At 28.4% G+C, this 23005-nt stretch overlaps 1 protein-coding gene across 3 annotated transcripts in view; it reads left to right on the forward strand.

Annotated features, from left to right (window-relative positions):
• LOC123294225 (formin-binding protein 1-like) overlaps nt 1-20104 on the forward strand; it is a 39933-nt gene extending 19829 nt beyond the window's left edge. Inside the window, exons 2-11 of one of the 3 annotated variants that reach the window (XM_044875339.1) lie at nt 9590-9705; nt 9998-10048; nt 10838-10982; nt 11076-11237; nt 12417-12701; nt 12769-13017; nt 17424-17647; nt 17707-17961; nt 19000-19160; nt 19619-20104. In XM_044875339.1, coding sequence (XP_044731274.1) covers nt 9590-9705; nt 9998-10048; nt 10838-10982; nt 11076-11237; nt 12417-12701; nt 12769-13017; nt 17424-17647; nt 17707-17961; nt 19000-19160; nt 19619-19779 — 1809 coding nt within the window. In that variant the 3' untranslated portion in view covers nt 19780-20104. Of the gene's footprint in view, nt 1-9589; nt 9706-9997; nt 10049-10837; nt 10983-11075; nt 11238-12416; nt 12702-12768; nt 13018-17399; nt 17648-17706; nt 17962-18999; nt 19161-19618 lie in introns of all 3 variants that reach the window. The other 2 variants (XM_044875337.1, XM_044875338.1) reach the window with 2 other exon arrangements.
• Nucleotides 20105-23005: the final 2901 nt, after the last annotated feature.

The raw sequence follows: 23005 nt of genomic DNA on the forward strand, positions 1-23005 counted from the left end.
TACAAGTGGTAAAATTTAATAATGAATTCATGTAGAACTCGGTGAGAAGAAACCTAAATCAAGATTAAAATTTTATAAACTTATGATTGTGTGACAAACACGGCTATGAATGCAAGGTATTATGGCAAATATAAACATTTGAGTGAACACTACTTTGAATATTCTCTGAAGATCTTGGACCGATGGGCGCTGCACGCTGCCAAATGGAGAGTCGTATGTCGTGTTGTAGAATTTCAAATGTTAGACGCCTGCGCATCCAATTGATCACGTGACAAAAAGAATATTAAACGGGTTAACGGTATCGATATTTTTACTGTTCCTACTTAACAGACACACTACCTGGTAAAGTTATCATTAAAAGTACGTTCGAAAAAACTATTGGTATGGCATCTAAAAAAATATATATCAAGTATATTTTTGGTTACTAGAACAATTTTTAATCCCCGAACCAAAAAAAGGGATGTAATAAGTTTGACCGCTATGTGTGTGTGTCTGTCTGTCTGTTTCGTTTGAAAGGTAATTTAATGGTGAGTGTTCTTAGCTATGTTTCAATTGCGAGTTTAGAATTCCGTACTCGGAACTTAAACTAAAAATAGGCGATGGCTCTCAAAATCGGTTCAGTTTGGCTTTAAGTAAAAAGATAATTTAATGGAGAGTATTCTTAGATAAGTTTCAAGTGCGAGTTTAGGATTCCGTACCTGAAAAATATGTTGGGACCACACAAAATGTATGTCTGAGATATATGCTGCAAGGATGTTAGGAAAATTTGCCATATAGCGTCTCAACTATTACTATAATGTCTTTTTGAGTTTTTATAATAAACAATAAAAGTTTTTATTACAACTGTCTTTGAACAATCATCACATAAATTAATTTAAATTTATTAAAAAATTGTTAAAAATAAATTATTATTTTTTAATGTTTCACATCAAGTACTTCCTTTTTTTTTAATATTTCAGTTTTGAATCATTGATTTGTAAAATTATAAAAAAAAGTAAATAAATATGATTCATATGTAAAATCTTAAACAATATCAAAATGCATACAGATTCCGATTCTAGTCGGTTATAAGTACACAATGGATTTCGCTTCTTTTGTTTTTAGAGAGTTCTTGGAATAAATATTACTGTACATTTCATCTAAACAATTTTAATTCAAAGTGCTAAAATGCTAGAAAACCGCTCATATAACGTGATTTTTTAAAGCGGACTCTCTGTGAAATCATTAATAAGCAAGCTATAAAAATTTCAGCTGTATATCTCTTTTCGTTTGGAGTTACTCTGATGACAGGCGGGCAGACGACAGACAGACAGGCAACCGGAAATGGACTATTTAGGTGATTTTATGAACACCTATACCAAAATTTTGTTCATAGCATCAATATTTTTAAGCGTTACAAACTTGGGACTAAACTTAGTATACCTTGGTATATTTCATCTACAGAGAATAACTCTAAAAGTTTATACCACATTAAGAGCATACATAGTATTTGAACTCAGGAGAGGCAGTATATGATTTTTTTAATTTGGAGATGGGGGGCATATTTTGAATATAAATACTTACTAAGCCAATATTAAATTCAACTTACAAAAAATATTCTCTGAGTCTCTTACATACTCAAAACCACTTATCGCTTTTGCCTAAGCTAAAAAAATATATATCTTAAAGTGAGTGTTGCGCATTTTATAACAAATTTATCTCTTTGATTACAAATATTACAAATACTAAGATTAGATATCATTTATTTTTATTTGTTCTGATTGAAATACAACAAGTATTCAATTATATTTTAATTTCAAGTACAGGGTGTGTCCATGTCATTGATATTTATAAAACCCCAGGCGAAAATAGTTCTGTTATAAAACCTATGTCTTGAAGAAATCTGGAAAGTAAAAATAATATATTTAAAGTGATTTGAATTAAAATGTAAATTTTGAAAATTTGATCCCTCGCTCTTGAATTCTTTGCTGTGGGCATATGTGGCCCAAGATTTATATTCAAAATATAAAAATTATTTATTTATTATCTAATAACAGTATACCTAGTATTAATTTTTCGACCATGGATAATTTGTCTAATTTTTTCGACCCGATTTTCCAAACTAAATTTATCGGAGTATTAAGTACGAGCGCCAAGAAATTTTAAACTTAGGATTGAAATTATTTGTATTTTTGTTATTTGTTATAACTTCATGTAGATAAAAATAAAGAATAAAATTTTTCGATATCCCTCCTTGGTTTTCGAAATATTGAAAGCTAAATAATCAAACAAAATTTTCAATTTTCGATATTTTGAAAATTACTACAGATTCTTACTTTTCGTCTTATATTGTCAAGTTAAAACATAATTCATCATCAAAATTGAAAATATATATTTTTTTAATTTGTGTTCTCACTACCGGGCTCATGCATAATTAGACGGGCAAAAACAGATTATTTGTTTTCAATAATTTATTAGTTTTAACTTTAATTTAAATAGTATTTTTTAATTTCCACCGACTAGTTTTGAAAAAATCTATGAAAACATATCATCCATCTACCGTTCTCCCATAAGAACATTTATTTATTTAAATAATCGGGCAACCCCCCTTAAAATTGATTTAGCCCAACTTAGTAAAAAAAAATCAAGGCTTTTATCCAAAATTGCCCTGGCGCTCGTACATCCTTAAATTAAAGTTTTAAAGAAAACTACAACATTAAAAAGGTAATTTGATCGAAAGTGTTTTTAGTTATGTTTAAAAAAAATCAACTTAACCGTTTGAAGATCATCGCCTCATTTCTAATTGTTTCGGGTACGGAAGCCTAAACTTGATTGATTAATTCGTTTAGGAGCTACAATGCTTCAAAATCAAGTCTGATAAATTATTTTGTTTCAACGTAGCTACTCAACGGATGATCCGATTTTGATTCTTGTTTATTTGTTTGGAAGATAATTTAATCGAGAGTGTTCTTAGCTATGTTCAAGCGTTGGGAGATCATCACCTTAAACTCGGACTTGACACATTACTTAGAACACTATCGATCAAATTACCTTTCAAACAAAAAATCAAAATCGGTTCATTCGTTTAAGACCTACGTTGCTACACACAGATACACAAATACGTTAAACTTATAAAACCCTTCTTTGTAGTCGGGGGTTAAAAATAAAATAATATTGGTCTAGTCTAAGTAAATATTTTTATATCATTCAGTTACAAGTATGTAAAAATTCAACTTTCTACCACACCCAGAAAGTAAGAAATTATTTTAAAAAATTTATGAATTTTTTTTAGAGCTTTAAACACCCTGTAGAGTAAAAGTTTAAAAAAAAAAAAGTTGCAACACACACTGGGAGGGTCATTGTTTGATATTGAAATTCCATATTTATATAATTTTATGTGCATAACCGGAAATTTGCGTAGGAGTTACATATCATATATACATTGTGTTTAAGAAGAAGTTTTTAAAAACTCTCATGTGAACGCCACACAATTTCCATATGCAGACTAAAGTTTGTAAATAGAGGCTGTGTGGCAGGTCAACCTTCGGTTTTAAATAGTATTCGCTATAATATAATACAATCAAGCAAAACATTTGATGGTAATTGTGCATACTGACTATGGTGGACCAGCAATATTTTAAATATTGCTCGTAAGGAAGAGCCATTCATTAATTACGTAAGTATTTTGGGAGTGAGGAGGGGTTAAAAATCGACAAAATCATGCTTACGTAATTATTGAATGGACCCCAAACCTTTATCCATCGTTACTAATCAAAGTTAAACTTCTATTGTGCGTTGTTCTAACAGTAATTTTTATACTCTATATATAAAATGTATCAGTTTATAGTAAGTTAAGCCTCAAATTTGTAACGCTTAGAAATATTGATGCTACAAATACATATATACACAGAAAAGAACTCTAGCAATCTCCATATGCAGCCTGTATATGGAAGTTTTTGTTTTCACAATGATGTCGTTAAACATTACTGTTAGCGAATTTCATACGCAAGGTTACCAATTTAATTGAATTTTTAATATTATTTTTCGATTTGTAAACTTTTACAAAAATTTCTATATTATTGATAATGGTTTTAACCTTGTAAAAGTACATGCAACTAAAGAATCCTACGCTATCATATCGTTTTCAAATTAAATATTCAACTTTTCGAGATTTTTTCCAAAAGGCGTAAGTGAGAACAACAGTTTAGATCATTTTCAGAATACATCTTTAATATATTGTATAATTTTCATTCTTATGTACATTTAGAATTTATTACAAAAATTAACAAAACAAAAATTTCCAAATTATTTTATGCCATTGTTCCGAATTCCACACTGTTAAATTTTTCTATAATTATTTTATATGTTTGCAGTTCTGACTTACAACCACTTAGTAATAAATAATAGTTAAATACTACAAAATTACGCTTTTGTAACTAGATAAACTAAAGAGTAGAAAATAATTTCTATAAGTTCAAAAAAAATAGAGTGATAAAGAAAATATAATTTAATCATAAAAAAGCGTGGGGTGCTAGATTTCAATTATTGTAAATATTCTATTGACAGATATTGGTAAAAGTGAAGTCATTATAAAATGACTTGAACTCTTATAAACTTATTAAATTATTGTAATTTCATTGATCCTTGATAAGTGTGCGAAGTTTAAATTCAATCCTATGTTTTGAAGTGGATGAAAATCAGGTTCAAAGCCTGGTTTAGGAATTTAAAAAAAATTATTTTAAAATCACAATAAGTACTGTATTTTTTTTTTTAATTTACTAAAGGCTTAAAGCAAGTTTGCGTTTGTTTATATTTAACGCACTAAGCTGAAGTAGAAAGTAAAGGACCCCGCACTAATGCTATGAATATTGGATCTTGTTTATTTTGACTTCATGATCACAAGTATCAATGGCCATAAAGATCTAAATGCAAACCATTTTAAGTACATATACTCAATGAATATTTTAAAAAACCCTCACAAAATATTAATCGAATATTTTTGAAAAACACTATTCGCTCTGTGCTTGAGTTTTATTTCTGACAGTTATCATAGAAACGACACACTACTTTATTAATATAATTGTATGGATGGACATATAAGTCTGTGTATTGTATATATGATTAACATTGAAAATTTAATACTATTTTCTAACAAATTTAAATAAGTAATTATGTTGATTTACATTCAAAAAATATTTATACATTTTTGTCTCTTGGTTTACACAATTTCTATTGCAATTTTCAGAAAAAGTTTCTCCCTACTATAACTACGCACAGATTCGATAGTTTTACACAGAGATTATTGGAGTCATTCAATGCCCATAACTCAAATTGGTTTACTCAATTCTTACAATATGTAGAAATTTGACCGAAACCTAATAAGATTAATGCAAAATCCTTTTAATTAGTCATATCATATCCCGTCACACACAAATGAATAATTAATTAATGACGTAAAACTTTTTTTATCAATATAAAATTATATTTACAAAAACGAAAAATGATTGAGCGGAACACTTGGATACTGTTCACATATTAAATTTTAAGATATGAATAGTTAAAATGAATAAAGCTGTTCCGCTTTAAAAAAGTTTAATTTGTCTATGGATTAAATTTTCATCTGTTCTTAAATAACTGTCAAGTACTGCGTCCCCTTTTACCTATTTGATTTTCTTGTAAATATTTAAAATCGGATGACAACGCATATCATTCAAAAAATCTAGAAGTCAATGAACACATTGATTTTAATAACACAATTCGTATACAAATATAAATAATATAATGATTGTGTCTCATTAATTCAAGTATAATAATAACCTCAACAACATCCTTAATATTTATCAAGTGTTCTACAAATACCGAGTGTGTATGAATTCATTATACTTACTACATAGGCTTATTTTGTTAATATTAACAAGTGAAAATAAACAATTGACTGAGTTAATTGTTGAAATACCATGCATAGACAGTGTTGATTGCTCTATCACATTACAAATACATACATGTCACACATACATAACTGACATTCCCATATAATACATACTATACAATTTACGTCTAATTTGCGCCCTCCCGGGTAAATAGTGATGTTTACGAAAAAATGTTTCAAACAAAAGTTGTTTATTTTATGATAAGGAAGATTTTTTACATTTAAACTTTTGTTCTATCTCTAACGGTTTACAAGATGGGTCCTACGGATCCATAGGTCAAGGCCCAATTGACCTATGTTTCTCATTTACGAACTTGAATCCCCTTTTTATTTCCTGAGTAGGCTGTAAAAATTTCAGCTTGATATCTTTTTTCGTTTTTGAGTTATCGTGTTGACAGACAGACGGACGGGCGGATAGACGGACAGACAACCGAAAATGGACTAATTAGGTGATTTTATAAGCACCTATACCAAAATTTTGTTCATAGCATCAATATTTTTAAGCGTTAAAAACTTGGGACTAAACTTAGTACACCTTGCATATTACATATATGCATGGTATAAAAATAGAAATTGAATTTAAGGATGTACGAGCGCCAGGGCAATTTTGGATAAAAGACTTGATTTTTTTTTTAATAGGAAGTTGGCCTAAGTCTTAATCAATTCTGAAAATTTTAAGGGGGTGGGGGGCTGCCCGATTATTTAAATAAATAAATGACTTCAAAAGTAGGCATATTTAACATTGGTCTTATGGGAAAACGGTAGATGGATGATATGTTTTCATAGATTTCTCTTTAGGTTTACCAAATATGAAGGTCCTCTCGGTTAGTAATCACTCGTGAAAGGCCTTTTTGTTGGAAAACCCAGGTAAATAACGAAGACTTAAAAAAAACACAAACCCCACGCTAGTTTAGCCCGGCACTGGCACTGAGCAAGACTCATTTACGGGAAAACCACAATCTATTCAATTTATACAGAGTATATTTATTTGAGTTCATATAAACATAGATCCAAAAACAATTTATTCCGAGATACAGAAGGTTAAAGATTTTTTTTTCTAAAGTTAGATGTTAGGTCATGGTTAGGTTAGATGATGCTACCTCTGTTTGAGTAGGTTATCAATTTTACTAACACTTCATTGTGATGTTCAATATTTTATAATCATGAGAGACACAAAAAAATTTTCCACTTTTATGGAACAAACAGACACGCTTTTTAACTTATAGGAATAAACCAAGTTAATGAAACAGTTTTTCAAAGATACCATGAAACTTTTTAGAAACTGAATCGTGGAAGTTGCAACCACTATTAAAAAATACCCTTACTTTGTACAAAGTGCTGTAAAAGCATGGATTCGTCGCGCTGAATGATCCATTCAAAAAAACGGCGTCTATTTTGTAAAATTACTTTGAATATTGTATTGTTAAAGAAATATTCATTTCCTCCATTATCTTCGTAATAAATTATTTTCGGACATATGTTTATATGAACCTTTTTGCTTATGTTAAGGTTGACAACTCGCATCTAAAATAATACCGTACAATTTTGAAACACCCTATATAATGAATCTATAGGCACTTGGTATATCAAATGTATTTTTACATGCATTTGATATCTATTCATGGAAAATTATGTATCTTAACAAGTTCACCAAAACACTTCACAACGTCTTCAATCGATTCTTGATGTAGGCTACGCTATAAATGTACCTATGTTACACTACAGTCTCAGCCCTGTTTCAGAAACGATTATCAACAGGGAGGCACTTGTTTGTAGCCTCGGTATGATAAACCTAAATCATTTTTATTTCGAAAAATACTCCGAACTTTTTAATTGTTTTAATTGAGTACTAATACTAATAATGCTCTTAATATTGATTTATATCCAAATCTAAAACAAATTTTCTGTGATTTTTCCGATTTTACTTGTATCCAAAAGTCACGAAGATTCGAAGAATTTTATTTGATTATTAAACAAATATTTTCTACAAAATTGATCGGAGACATCAGTCTTCAAATAAGTTCTTCACCAATTTCATAAAAAATATTCGGCAAATTTTCAAATGAAGTGGAATTTTGTATTTTTTTATGTCAAAATTATTCTACATATAGAATTTTTATCTCCAATTTTCTATAAAACTCTGCTCGGGTACCAATATTTGTCGAATAGCCAAACAAACAAAGATCATTCAAAAACTAGTGTAAGCAAAATAATAAAAACCACAGAAATTTTGTTTCAGAAACCGCCTGACATTGAGAATCATTTAAAAAAAATTCCAGAAAATTCGCCAAAAAAAAAGACAAAATAATTTTATTTGAAGTTATAGAAATTCCAGATATGTTAATAAATAATTGCGTGGGTAGGGATTTAATTTCACTAGTTAGTTGCTCACTTTGATAAATTCTTCGTTCATTCTTTGTATGACATTTTAATTCAATATTTCATTGTTTGTGCTAGTTCAACAATCAACTTAATCATAACTCATAATTATAGTGAAAAAAGTTACAAAAATTAAATAACTTAGCTAATACGAAAAAAAAATTCATGAGGAAATTACAAGATAAGGCAATACTCATATTTCATGTACGTAGTATCATTTTATAAAAAAAACATAGAAATATTGTTTTTAAAACGCTTTTATTAGCTTGAATTTTAACTTAACTTCTTAATATTGTAAATAAATCTTAGAAAATATTTGTATTAGCTAGAATGGAATATGTAAAAAAAATTGGAAAAGGTAGGAAGAACATTTAAAAATCGGAAAAATTACTACAATCATTTTCCATAAAAATATAAAAAATTAAAAAATAAACATTCAGCTCTGTCGATTAAATGAGTACTATTCGAAATATGTCCACAATCACTACGAAATCAATAAATACTATACATACAGGATTTTAGGTGATCTCACAAAACACACATTTAATCGTTGAATGATCACGATTTTTTTGTGTATTTTTCGATTTTTTTAAGGGTTTTTCAAATAGACAAAAAATAATAATTTTAAACTTCAATAAATTATGCACTTTCATATAAAATTGGTTTCGTTTCTCTGTTTTTGTTTCATTTGTTTATTTGAAAAAATCTATTATTGTTAAAAAACAGAGTAAAAATTATTTAAAAAAATGTTATACGTTTAACATGTTTAACAAAGTTCTATGTTATATTTTATCAAATGCCATTGGAATTTTAAGTCTATCTTAATTTTGATGCTTTGAGCAGCTAAATGATATTTTAATTAATTGTTAAATTTTAACGTCTTTTTCGATAATACATCAAAGTCCTTGCACGTGGTTGAAGATCGTTATGATGGGTAGTAAGCCTCGAAATTTCAAGTATTTTTATTAACAAATACAAAAGTTACAAATCCATAAAGATACGAGCTGAAAAACGAAATTTTACGTTTTTTGACAATATAACATTGCCAAAAAAAAGATTTGCAATAATCTAACAGATTTAGATCGTTAGGAAATTTCATCACGAACAAATTACTTGCTGAGAATTTTTCTATCCGATTTTCAAACGGGTTTTCCTTATTGGATGCTTTATCTGGCGGACTATCACCAAAGAATAACATATCTAAAATATATATGGACTTTTGAATCAGTTTTTATATTTTATACTTGTACATTCAATAATATTAAAAATGTGTATACTAATTTTAATTTTCTTTAATTTTAGGATCAGTTTGATAACTTGGCTGTACATACACAAAAGGGTATTGACTTTTTGGAAAAATATGGACATTTTATTAGAGATCGGTGTCACATCGAGAAAGAATATGCAGCAAAACTTAGGTAGGTTATTAATAGCTTCTTTTTGACTGCATTGAACCGAATTGAGGAAAAGTAGCACTGTCACCTCATTTATGATGATAAAAATGGATTGTCATGTATGGGGTGCCGGCATTAGCAACATTTTTTTTAGACAGCGCTCAGTAAATCTATTTGCTAAGCGCTCACCTCAGTTAAACGTTTTTATAGTAAGTACTAAAAAAGTTTAAATGTGTGAATTTCAACCTGTGAAATCCAACATAATAAATATTTTTTTGAATCTCTAAGCTCACGAATATATTTTATATGATTTCAGGCGACTTGTTAAAAGTTATCAACCGAAGAAAAAAGACGAAGACGAATACCAGTAAGTATTGAACGAATAGTATTCGTTTTTTAATTATTATTAAAGAAGCAGTTCAATTCAATACGTATTTTTGATCTTCCAGCTTAAAAAATAACCCCAAATACTTCTAATCAAGTTTACTGCAACTTTACCTTTTTTATTTGGCAAAACCATATACCTTAATATAAATATTATCGAAGATAATAAATGAGAACTCTAGGATATTTCGAAATAAATTTCGATTTTTGCCCCAATTTCCTAGATGAGTTTTTTGTATTTTATAAATACGTATTTCGACTACCATGTAGTCATCATCAGTAAGAATTAGCTAGACGTGATTACTCTTATTATGAATGTTACTCTTTGCTAATTTGGTAATTGAATACAAATGCCTTAAAATCGTCAGAAAATGAATACTTAGATACAATCCTTATCCCAAAGTTACAGATATATTTTAACGATTTTATGTCTATCAAACTCGTCCTATCTGCTATAAACGATTCAAAATCGGGCTACGATGACGTAACAGCAGTGAAAGAAATATTTCCCGAATATTATTGCGTGATTTAATAAGGTGATGATTACTTCCCCTGTAATAAATTCGGTTAAGAACTTTTTAAATGAAGAACTGTGTGTGATAACAAGCATGCAACGAGACAAGCTATTTTAAAAGAGGTGAAATATGTTCTAGAAAGAATGTTTCTACCTCCTAATTCTTTATATCTGTGGCAAGATATTCTGTTTTTAAGAGTCATATAATTTGAAAATAACTATATTCAAACGTAATAAAAAATAATCATAAAATTTTAGGTATAGCTCATGTAAAGCATTCAAACTTGTGATGAATGAAATAAACGATTTAGCTGGTCAACACGAAGTTATTGCCGAGAATTTACAGTCAAATGTTATAGAAGAATTAACAATATTAGTCAAAGATATTCGAGAAGATCGAAAGGTTTGTAAAAATAATATAAATCACTAAAAAATATCAACATATCATATTAACCTTCTAAATTAAAATTGTTTAAAAACATTTTTGTTTTTCTAGAAACATTTAAACGAAGGAGCGAAACTAACAAATTTATTATTAAATCAAATACAATCGTTAGAACGATCGAAAAAAGCATACGAAAAAGCATTTAAAGAATCAGAAAAAGCATTTGAGAATTACCATAAGGCTGATGCGGATTTAAATTTATCAAGAGCTGAGGTATAATCATCGCCTTTATATCATACATTTAAATTTTAAAGTCAGGCATGCACTCTTTGGGTGTATTCATTCAGCGAATTATAAATATATATTCAAACCGAAATTTAACAAATGGTATTTGTGTTTGATTTTCTTGTCTAACTCAAAGTCAAAGCCAAAGCAATCATGTTTGGAATACAAAGCAGTCACATTTGGGGTTCTAATAACTACGCCATTAGTCTTTCCATTACAAAAAAAGGTTATTAGAACTGTATTTGGTCTAAAAAAAAATTATAGTTGTAGAGACATTTTCAAAGGTAGGGAAATTTTGATATGTCACAGTGTTTATGTGCTTGAAATGATAGTTTTTCCTAAGATTAAATATTATTCCAATACAAATAAAGTAAGTCGTTTTAAAAGACAACGGCGTGTACCCCTGTGTGGTTACAAATGTGTCGATTTAGGACCTCGGAACCAGGCTATTCATCTGTATAATAAATTTATAAGTTGTAGAAAACAATTAATTCTATATTGTAATCGAGGGTCGAGTTTTGTGACTGCAATAAAAAAGTATTTATTAAATATTTGTCCATATTCTTTCGGAGTACTGCTTTGAGCCTTAGGCATTATTTTTATTTATATAAGTACCTTAGGTGGCTTACAAATTGTATTATGGATAGATTTATTATTGGTAAGGAATTTTATCTTAAATATTTGACTTCGCGGTTGAATTGATAATAAATAGAACAAAAAATTATATTTGTTTCATTTCATAAGTTTTTTTTTTTAATCACATATCTAATCAACTAAGAAAATCGTATATTTTGACTTAGATCATTTACAATTTATATTTTTATGTACATCATCTAATTACTATTTGTATTCCCCATCTTTAACCAAATCACTCTAATAGTGATACTCGAGAGCATACTAGTGATAAACATTTAGTATTTAGTATCATGATCGGCTGTCCTATATGTGGTTTTCCATTAGGTTTGTACAAAGGTTAATACCGGGATAATCATAGCTGCATATCTTCCCCTTCCTTTCATTTTCCCTATATATTTTTTATGACATTTACAATGTTTGTATTGTTAAAAAAAGAATGAATAAATTGAATTAATAGCATTAATTAAAATTAGTAATTAATATATTACTTTTTTAAACTTTTTTTTTTTAACTATCATTTATATTTTGTAGATCGAAAAATATAAAACAAATATGTCAATAAAATCACAAATGTGCGAGGATGCAAAAAATGAATACGCAAATCAATTACAAAAAACCAACGAAATGCAAAAATTACATTATCAATGTAATTTGCCATCTGTATTAGGGCAATTACAAGAATTAGATGAAAAACGAATAAAAAATATTAGAAATTTTATAAATAGTTCAGCGGATATTGAACGAAATGTACGTCCAATTATTGAACAATGTATTGACGGTATTACGAGAGCTGCGGAACATATAGACGAAAAAGAAGTATGTATTTTTGAAAATATTTAAACAATAGTAAATACTTAAAATTTGTTATTCTTATGTTTTTCAGGATACTCAATTAGTTATAGATAGGTATAAGTCAGGTTTTCAACCGCCAGAAGATTTTCCATTTGAAGATCTTTCAAGGACGGGAGGTGTTAGTTCAGAAACAATGGGTAGTGGTATTTTACCATCAATGCCATCCGGACCAACGACTATGTTACGTGATGTTGGTCTTACTGTTAGGGGATTATCAACATTATCGGGAAATAAAAATAAGAAACGTGTAGGAATATTCGGAATTTTTGGAAGCAATAAGGTATTTTTTTCTATTGGTTGCTTTAGAGGTAAATAATAGTCTTTCCTAAATTTGTACCTGGCCTGTAACTTGAACCTATTATTCTAAAATGTCGAATAACATATATAAAAATTATTTTTCTGTGAGCACGACGGTGAAATATTTTTAGCATTGAAATTTTTTTAGCCTAGTTTTTTGGTGAAAATATAATTATATAATATAGTCGTAGTTTTATTGAAATTTTTCACAATGAAATTTAGTGTTAATGACCCTTAACTAGTCCGAAAAAAGGTTCATTGATATCAATCCATGTATCACACACACATCAAATTCTTGGGATTCTTTCAATCAACAATTAATTTTAGCGTAGTCCGATAATTTCCATTCATATTTATTTCTAGAAACAATGGGAAAATCTTTTTGGTGAGAAAAATTTTCATCTGATCATTATTTATATTCATGATTAAGAGTTAGAAAACTAATACGGAGTTATAATGGGATTCGGATTAATCACTTTACCTGGTTTTATACCAATCATGTTAAAAAGATGTCGGGAATTTGATTAATATGTTATACATTCAAATCTACACTTACCGCCGCCTCTTTCTAAAATGTCGTCCATTTTGAAATTCGTCGATATGAAAAATTCACCCTACATTCAATAAAATGTTAATATGAAATTATATTTATTGTTTGAAGGAACCGCAACAAATTGATATGTGTGCCAAATAAGGCGTAGTAAATGGGACCCGGATTCGAACTAGTTACCTATTTATTAGAATTTTACTTAGAAAAGCTGCGTTTTATGCAGTTAAATGAATGAAAGTATTATTTATTTTTAGCGCATTATTTATTAATTTTTAATTAAAATTTAGCAAAGCTAAACATTTTGTAGTAACTTATATTAACATTTCCTTTATTTTCATTAATTTATCTGCAATTGGGTGCCTGTGGCTCTATAATATTAAACATTGGTAATGGATGGTATAAAAATATCTACCCTACGTTCTTAATTTTATTTGTAGTAAGTAATATTGAAATAATTGAAATGCATGTTGTTTGTTTTTATTGAATTTGTTATTTGTTACTTTTTTCGTATTCTACTTTTTTGTTCACTACCATACAAAAATCCACAACAAATCATTTATTATGAATGTCGATATTTCTATTTGTCTATTTCTGTTACTAACATCAAATACGTGAGGATTCTAAAGAGTCCAAAAGGTATATAACTTACATTGATTATTAGATTTGAGAAAGAATTTCGGCCTCCGTTTGTGGCACAAGTAATTGTTCAGTCTCAAAGCCTAAATAAACGTGAAAACAAGAGAAATTTGTAAAACTCAATTTGAATAAAAGCAGAAAACTATTAAAAAAAAGATTAATGGGATTTTTTTTAAATATAATATCATGGTTGTCTTTAAACTATATAACGTTGTTAAAGAAGGAGGGTGTCACTATTTGCTATTTTTATCTACAATACATTGGGATCAAAGGGATATTAAAGTATTATGTTACGTAACGATTCTCTTTCTATCATGTATTAAATTATATACAATTTGATTGTAGCTGCGTGATTTTTCTACAATATTGGTCGTAAGATTTATAAAAATTGAGTTACGTTAAGGAGAAGGGAGGGTCAATCTTAATGATTATATTACTAATTAACATCTTGATTACTGGGACTTTCTGCAGAACATGTGACAGGCCAAACTGTGTATAACCACAGCTAGGCAATTCGACTTTGCTCGTCTGAACCTTACTAGAGCACAGTTGAGAAGGGTGATGGAACTCTTGACAGGATACTGTCGATTTACCTATTCCTTCATAATATGGGGATCTCTGATAAATCCCACTTGTAGAGGCCGTATGGAGGATGAAGAAACCTCCATACATGTTATTTGCATCAACAGAAATCTGCAGGGCGTCATATTCAGAATGTTCGGATCCATAAATCCTGGGAGAAATTCCGACGTAGAAGCTGTAGGCTTTCTACGTGGCGTCTGGCCTCGACAGAATCCTATAGCTTCATCTGATTTTAATAGCATCTCTTAGATAACTCTAGATGACTTCGGGTGACAGGTCGTTCTCAAGGAGGGCACAGAGGGTCCACTTGCGATACCCCTCTTATGTTTTATAATTAATTATTGCTAATTGATGATTGGTCCAGGATAATAATTTTTCCGAAATTTTTTTCTGTTCTTAAATTTTGAAAAATAACTGTGTAATATTGATAAATTACAATAAGAACTGCTCAATTCTTCCAAAATGTGTCGGTATTCACTTAAAAGCAATGTCTACGATCGTTATTCGCCGATATTACTTAAACAATGAAACTATAATTTGATTTCTAGATTTTTTGTATGGAAATTGTAATAAATTTGAAATTGGTAATTATTGAATGCACGTCGCTTTTGTCAAGTTGAATAGTAAATAGTTACTTCCAAGCAATTAGTAATTTTTTTCCTTGATAAAAAATTATTCTATTTTTTCATGTAATTGAAAGATAATTATATGTTTAACTGATTGTGATGCTATGAATGCATCATCATTAGGTTGTTCCAACTTTTTTAAGGTCTTTTTCATTCCTTTGTTATTTAATTATTTTAATTGTAGCTATTATAACCTAAATAATTCTCTAAAATGTTAAACATTTAGATAATTTTGAATATATAAAAAATTTCCTTACCCTTCATGGAATTGATGAACAAATCTTTTGTGTATATAATATTTGTTCTATAAATTAATAAATGAAAAAATATATTTAACAATATTTCAATGCTTTGTATATTTTCATGCTGAACAGAAGTTTGCCGAGATTTGTGTTGCGTTAAAGGTATGTCATGTCCACAGCTTTTGCTTTTTGTGTGCTTAAAAGTAATAATCATTATTAGAAAAACCTTTTTCGATGAATATTTATTTTACTAATTGTATGTTTTCTTCATTAGCTTTTCATATTTTAGACTTCATCAGACTTTTATTTTTATTATAATTTGGTACTTTTTCACAATTACAATTCTAGGTCATAAAATTCATATCATAAACTTCATTATTTGTGTATACATATATATTTTGGTAATCAAACCCACAAATTAATATATTCCATTCGTTAAGCTTCGTTTAAATTTCCTACACACAAACTATGTTATAAGGGTGACTAATTTTGTTCAATAAAAAGGACGACATACCAAAATTTTTTTAAATCTCGCTTTTATGAGTGGACGTGTCTGTTTAAAGAACATTTTAAGGGGAGGATTTGTTGCTTTATTAATAACAATAGTTTACATGGTTTTTGTCCTTTAAATTAAATGTGTTTTTTCTTGAAATTGAACAATTGAATGCACTGAGTTTCGAAAAAAATTATGAAAAAACATATAAAAAATGAATCGTCTTAGCTTTATTTCTGGTATTTATGTCTCTGTGTCCCTTAAAATAGACCAGCAATTGTCCTTTGTATCCCTTAAAATAGACCAGCAATAATCATCTAACATGACCTGGTCCCAGCTGGAAGAAAAGGTTGGGAAAAATGTAACATAAATACTTAAAAGCGATGCTAGTATTATCTAAAGCCTAGACAAAGTTTAAAAAAGGTTACTTGTTTAACTAAAGTCTGAAAATAAAATATGATGATAATTTGATTCATTCTTTGACGTAATGAAACAAATATGCGTTTGCATTTAGTTATTGCCACTAAATAAAACGATATGAAATTCTCTGGAAGGACATTACTTTTATTTTATTTTGTAAACTAGTGAAATTATTATTATATCTCAATTTTTACAAAAATTTGCCCAGTATGTATACGAATAGTGAATATTCCACGAAAAGTTACATATCTCATCCATTTCTTACATAAGCTCTCGTAATTTGTAATACTTTTGTAAATACTAGCTCAATTCTCATATTTTTAAGAAAACTTTTCAACAATTTTATCTATTTATGAGGGCTAATAAAGTCACTTAATTTCACACCAAACTAAAACAACTCGCTGTAACTTTGAGCATAAAACAATAGCGGATAAATTTTATTTGTCTGATGAGAATTTATTTATTTTTTCAATAATACAAGAGACGTTCTTTGATGAGATCGAATATTTACATAATTTTAGTAGATTTTGATGCTTGCTACACATTAAAAACAATGTATTAGCTGACCCATGTTTTTTTTTATTTTGTTAAGCTTGGACATCTTCTATAGCATATAATATCGTACAAACTTATATATAAATCTTAGATGGTTTAATTTTGTAAAATAATCACAATCGCTCGTCGCTACTTGAAATATTTCATGTTATTCATCATTTGTATGTGTACATAAAATAAAATACAAAATTAATTAAAAATTACTTAAAATTAGGTAATTAATTCCAATGAAATTGTATTAATAAAAATGTGCTTCTGTAGAACTCGTCGGGTATCGATGGAAAGGATGACTACAGCGAATTACCACCCAATCAAAGGCGTAAAAAGTTAACACAAAAAATAGAAGAATTAGAAAAATTAATTGCACAAAAAACAGCTGCCAGGGATGGTTTAATGAAAATGAAAGGTGTTTTTGAAGGAAATCCACGGTTAGGTGATCCTATGACAGTTGAGAGTGAATTAAATGAATCAGGGCATAAGTTAGAAAAATATCGTGAAGAATTACAAAGGTAAACTATAAATAAAATATTTATTTTTATGAAAACTTTAAATTAAATTACGTTTTTAGATATCAAGGATACTTAGCGGACTTAAACGAAGCATTAAAAACAAATAATGGTAGTTTACAAGGTTCACCGCACGGTGCTAGATCACATGGTAGTAATGGACAGTTAAAAGTTACCGGATTAACAAACGGTTCGACAAAATCTAATCGTAATTCTGGTGGTAGTGGTAATGATGAAGATTCACTCTCACGGTCTGCTAGTGATAGCAGTGTTACGAACCCTACCGTCAACCATAATAAAACACACTTAACAGAAGGGTAAATTTTTGTTTTAAATTATATATACTTTAATGATAACATGTGAACTTTAAATAAACCATCAGTAGCTATTTACATATTTAATTGTTTTGTAATATCAATGTTATACTGCACTAACAGTAGCGGCGTTTGAGTAAGAGAGTAAAAGAGCAAAGAAAAATTGAAGACTAAAATAACCGGCTTCGGCTGATGTTTCCGATACTGCCCAGGATGCTGGTAGTGCTAAAACCGGCCCTGTATACTAAAAAATGACTACTGGTCTTGTAGTATATTAAAAGGTCTGATATCATCATATACAATTCATACATAAAATAAGGTTTCCTTATTGAACTCGAATGGTTAATTAGGTAAAATATTAAACATAGCGCTGCAATTCGCAACACCAAAATACTGAAATGAAATACTAATGGAGAAGACTGTGTAAACATTATCTTAATACATAAGATTAAATGGCAAAAAAAGGTAATTTCTAAGAGTTGTGAGTTATATAAAATAGATTATATGTTATATGGTCTTTTGTTTGTTTATACCATGGCGATGGATGTTGACCCTTTTCAACTACCATTAAAGTGTCAGCTATAGTTTCTTGAAATCGCAAATAGGGATGTTTTATTTTATGGAGCGGTTTATTTTCCTTTTTTGGAGTCGTTTGTCGATCTTTGATAGTAAGAACTAATCGTGCAGATTTATTTATTTTAAAAATCGCTAACTTAAGACAACGATCCGGTGATTCCAGTAGTTATTAAATTTAATGCTAATTATACTCTGTGTCACAAAAAACGCACATTTTTTTTTGTATATATACTCTATGTAAATCCGTGCGATTTTTGTGACATAGAGTGTACATCCGTTGATTTAGATGTCCAAAAAATCAATTTACTAGCACTAATTCTCTTAAAGTTTTCAAAACATTTAAATATGTAAATAGGTGGATAAACTTCAGTAGTTTCTACTGTATATCTTTCTTACTTCACGTTTTTTTTTTACAACCCACTGTTTAATTTTTTATATCTTGTTTTGACTACTATATCTGTGTAGTTGTTCCAACAGTCCAGAGAGCGGACTTGGCACGTCTCATACATCTTTACCAAACATAGACTCGGATCAAGATCAAAATGATGGTGTTGAAGAAGGTGAATATTGTGATGTTGAACAATTACCACCACTTGGAACGTGCCGAGCATTGTATCCGTTTGATGGTAAGCTTATAAAAATAATTTTTTTCTCTTCCTCTTAAGGCCTATTCTACAATTAAAGTCGAAAGACGTGTATCGGATGGCGGAAGCATGTGCAATATAAGATATTTTTAACATTTACTTGATATTTTCTACAATAAAGTAGCTGATCAGTGCTTAAAGTATTTTGGTTTGGACAAAAATGTTGCCATGAGTTGCTATGTGATTCGTTTTCAAAGAGATAAACAAAAACGAGACGGAACAAAATATCAGCAACAGTTGTTAGTTCTGACTTTTTACATTATTCATTTAATTCTCCACTTTTATTTAAATCAGATTTCTCAATTTTAATAAGTTTAAATCAAATTTGACACTGGACACTAAAGTAAAATAATAAACGATTGCTATATTTAGTAGATTATCCTAGTATCATATTTAATATTAATACTTAAATAGGTTAAATATTCAAATTTTATTTACAGCTACAAGTGATGGAAGTATACCAATGGCAGAAAATGAAGAACTATACGTAATAGAGTTGGATCAAGGTGATGGTTGGACAAGGGTACGACGAGGTAGTCCGTTACATGAAGAAGGCTTTGTACCAACATCATACATAGAAACAACTATTTTTCAAACTTAAAAAAATTTTTCGACAAAAACTGTATATAAAATGAAACGGTATTCACACAATTAACAAACATTTGAAAATAATCTCATTTTTAAAAATACGTATAAATATTATATCATCTTAAGTCAAAACAAATAATGTGTAGCCATAAAGAATAATGTTTGAACACAGAAGCATGTATTCATATTAGCGATAATCGAATAAAATCCGATCCTCTTTTCTTACGAAATTACTCTTAAATATTTTATAAAATTTAATATTTATTTTTATTTACCCGTAAAAAGGAATTGTATAAATTTGAAGCTAATTTACACAAAACCCAGTATAGTTTTTTAATTAATTGCTGACAAAAATATTCCCTTTTAAGAATAGATATATCATTTTACTTCTACTGGGATCCAATTCTTAAAACATCAAACTGACTTCTTTTTGTCGTTAAATCGAACAAAAAATAGTTATTTCGATATTTTTTTACAAACTGGATACATGCTTTTTAATATTAACAATATTTTTCTCCAGTTATTAGCTAGTTGAAACTAATAACATTTCAAAAATAGGTGGTCATTTGAGATTATTAAAATTGTCTCAGATGTAACAGAAAAGTTTTTAATGAACAAAATATTATTAATAAGTGCAAATTTAGTAAAATTATATATATTTATAACACGGCTCGTGACATGTGCATAATTATATAGATCGTCGTCGTTTTTAGCTAGGAGTATTATTTTTTCTATCCGAGTGGAAGCCTAAGAAAAGTGCTAATGTGTAAGTTATTTACACGGTGATTCATTGAACAAATAAAAACTGTTATGTTATGTTTTTGGATAGGTAAATGTGGAAAAAAATATTCATCATATTTTATGCTCAAAGTTTATTTTTTTGCAAAACTATAAAGTCATTGAAAAATTCATTCCAACAAAAAAAAAATGTTTTATTTATTTTAATTTTATTTCAAAATTCATTTTTTATTTATTTATTGTTTTTCTAAATCGTAGGAAATATTGTCAATATTTAACATGCATTTGCTTCTATGATAAAAATTAATTGAAATTTTATTCAAAATCATGGTTTTTCAATTATATCCATAAAATTTGGTTTATTTTTCACAAAATGTTATTTTGGACAATGGATTTTATTTTAAAGTATAATATTTTTGTTTCAAGTTTCTTGTTTTGATGTTTCCATTTTCTGAATTTACCTGTTTTAATTTATCGAATTTAATTTAATATATTCAAAATGTGCATGATAGTCATAGAACTTATATTAGAAAAGGGATTTTCTATGTAATACAAGTAAAATCTTTGGTCGAAATTGCGAGATTAATTTACGAAATTCTTCTGTCGCAAAAGTACCGTGAATTATTAAATATAACAGGTCTTAAAAATACTTTTTATAATCGTTTATCAGTGCATTCTCAAGGTCTTTCCGCAAATTCTGACTCAGATGGAAATTTTAATTGCTTAAACAACAAGAAGTAAAGGCCAAATCTGGTAAATACGGTAGTTGAATGATGATTGATCACATTGTTTACCTTAAATTCGATCACAATTACTGTTCTTAAATATATCATATATCTTTATTAACAGTCTGTCCTTCAAACAAATTCCAGATGATACCTGTAATACGAAAATTCGTTCCGAATTTGAGTTAGTCTTAATTCAATCATTAAAAATCATGACGCCATACTGAGGTGTAGTGATTTTAAACACTGACTGATATATCACGCTGATTTTAGGCATAGTAATTAAAGAGAGAACTTATTACTTCCATCGAGCATTTAAAATTATAATTTCTCGCTACTTTTTTGACAGAATGTAAACAGCTTTAAATACGGGAGAGTTACGCATACAATTAAATTTCAATGAGTTTGCACTAGTCAAATACATCTATGGAATATAGTGGCTACATTTGAATTATTTTATTCATCGTTAGTAGCAATTGTAACTTGCAATATGAATATGAGTTAAATCAGTTAAGCGTGTTTTGCTCGAGTGGCAATAAAAGTTGTAAATATATGTCTTTCAATTTCGCCCAGACAATAAAAGTAGATATTACTTGTCTCAAATATAAGTTCTATGAATGTGTTATACTGTCGCATTTTTTTAAAAATATTATGCGAGGATATCGAATATAAATATTAAAAATATGAGACTAGAACTAAAAATTTATTTTATCTTCCTATCTTTAAAACTGTATCGTTGTGTTCTCTTTACGTTGCAAATTAAAATCGAAAGACTTCGAATGTGCTTTTTAAATTGTTATTGCTATGCTAATAATGTATGTGCATTTTTTTTAATGCTAAAATCATATGAACAATTTTTATTGTGTTATATTTAACAAAAAAAAGAAGCTATGTTTAATATAATATATTTGCTCACAGTAAGTGCTCATTTATGTATCAACTTGCCAAATTTTCATCTAAATCTAAAACAAAATTAAGTCTAGAATTTGTTTACTATCGAATTTCTATGTAATATATTACATACACAGATGGAGCTATATGAAACGATTGCGAACCCACACTTGAAAGTGCGATATGCGAATCTTAAAATTTTTGAATATTGTAATGAAATAAATATTTTCGTAAATCATTTTTATTTGGAAGAATTGAAAAAGTATGTTACGATGTTTTTTGTGAATGACTTTTCAAATGATAGTTACAAACAAAATTAATCTGTAAAATTAAAATAAATCTTTAGCAATCATTCTGCAATTACATCCCGACAAACAGCGCTGTGACTATCATTTTCCTTTCAACAATTACGTAATTCGACCTATTGAAAATCTATTATTTGTCTCAGTGCCTCTCAGTCTATTACAATGTCAGTATATCTGAATTCAGATAATTAGCGATCTGGATAGTTGGTGTTGGGATAATTGAAGTTCTACAGTAAATTTAAATTCAAATTTCAAATATGATGGTTGATTAGATTATTTTTTACAACAATAAAAAACTTACGGGCAGGATTAATTCACAAAATATTTTTTAAATAATAAGTTGTCAAATAAATTAAGTCAATGTGCTGTAGCAGAATTAAGTTTTAAGATTCGCATAAAATCAAATCATAAATAATTGATTTTAAAAACTAATAAGCAACACACATTTAGCAAGCAAAAGTCAATATTTTTTATGAAATCCCAGTTGATTTCAACGTCTTGTTCATTTCTGAAATTTAGAATTGAATATTATTTCGATATATTCGGAATAATTATATTTCCAATCAGTATTTTGTGATAA

The sequence above is a fragment of the Chrysoperla carnea genome, chromosome 2 (genome assembly GCF_905475395.1).
Source record: "Chrysoperla carnea chromosome 2, inChrCarn1.1, whole genome shotgun sequence".
NCBI classification, from domain to species: Eukaryota; Metazoa; Arthropoda; class Insecta; order Neuroptera; family Chrysopidae; genus Chrysoperla; species Chrysoperla carnea.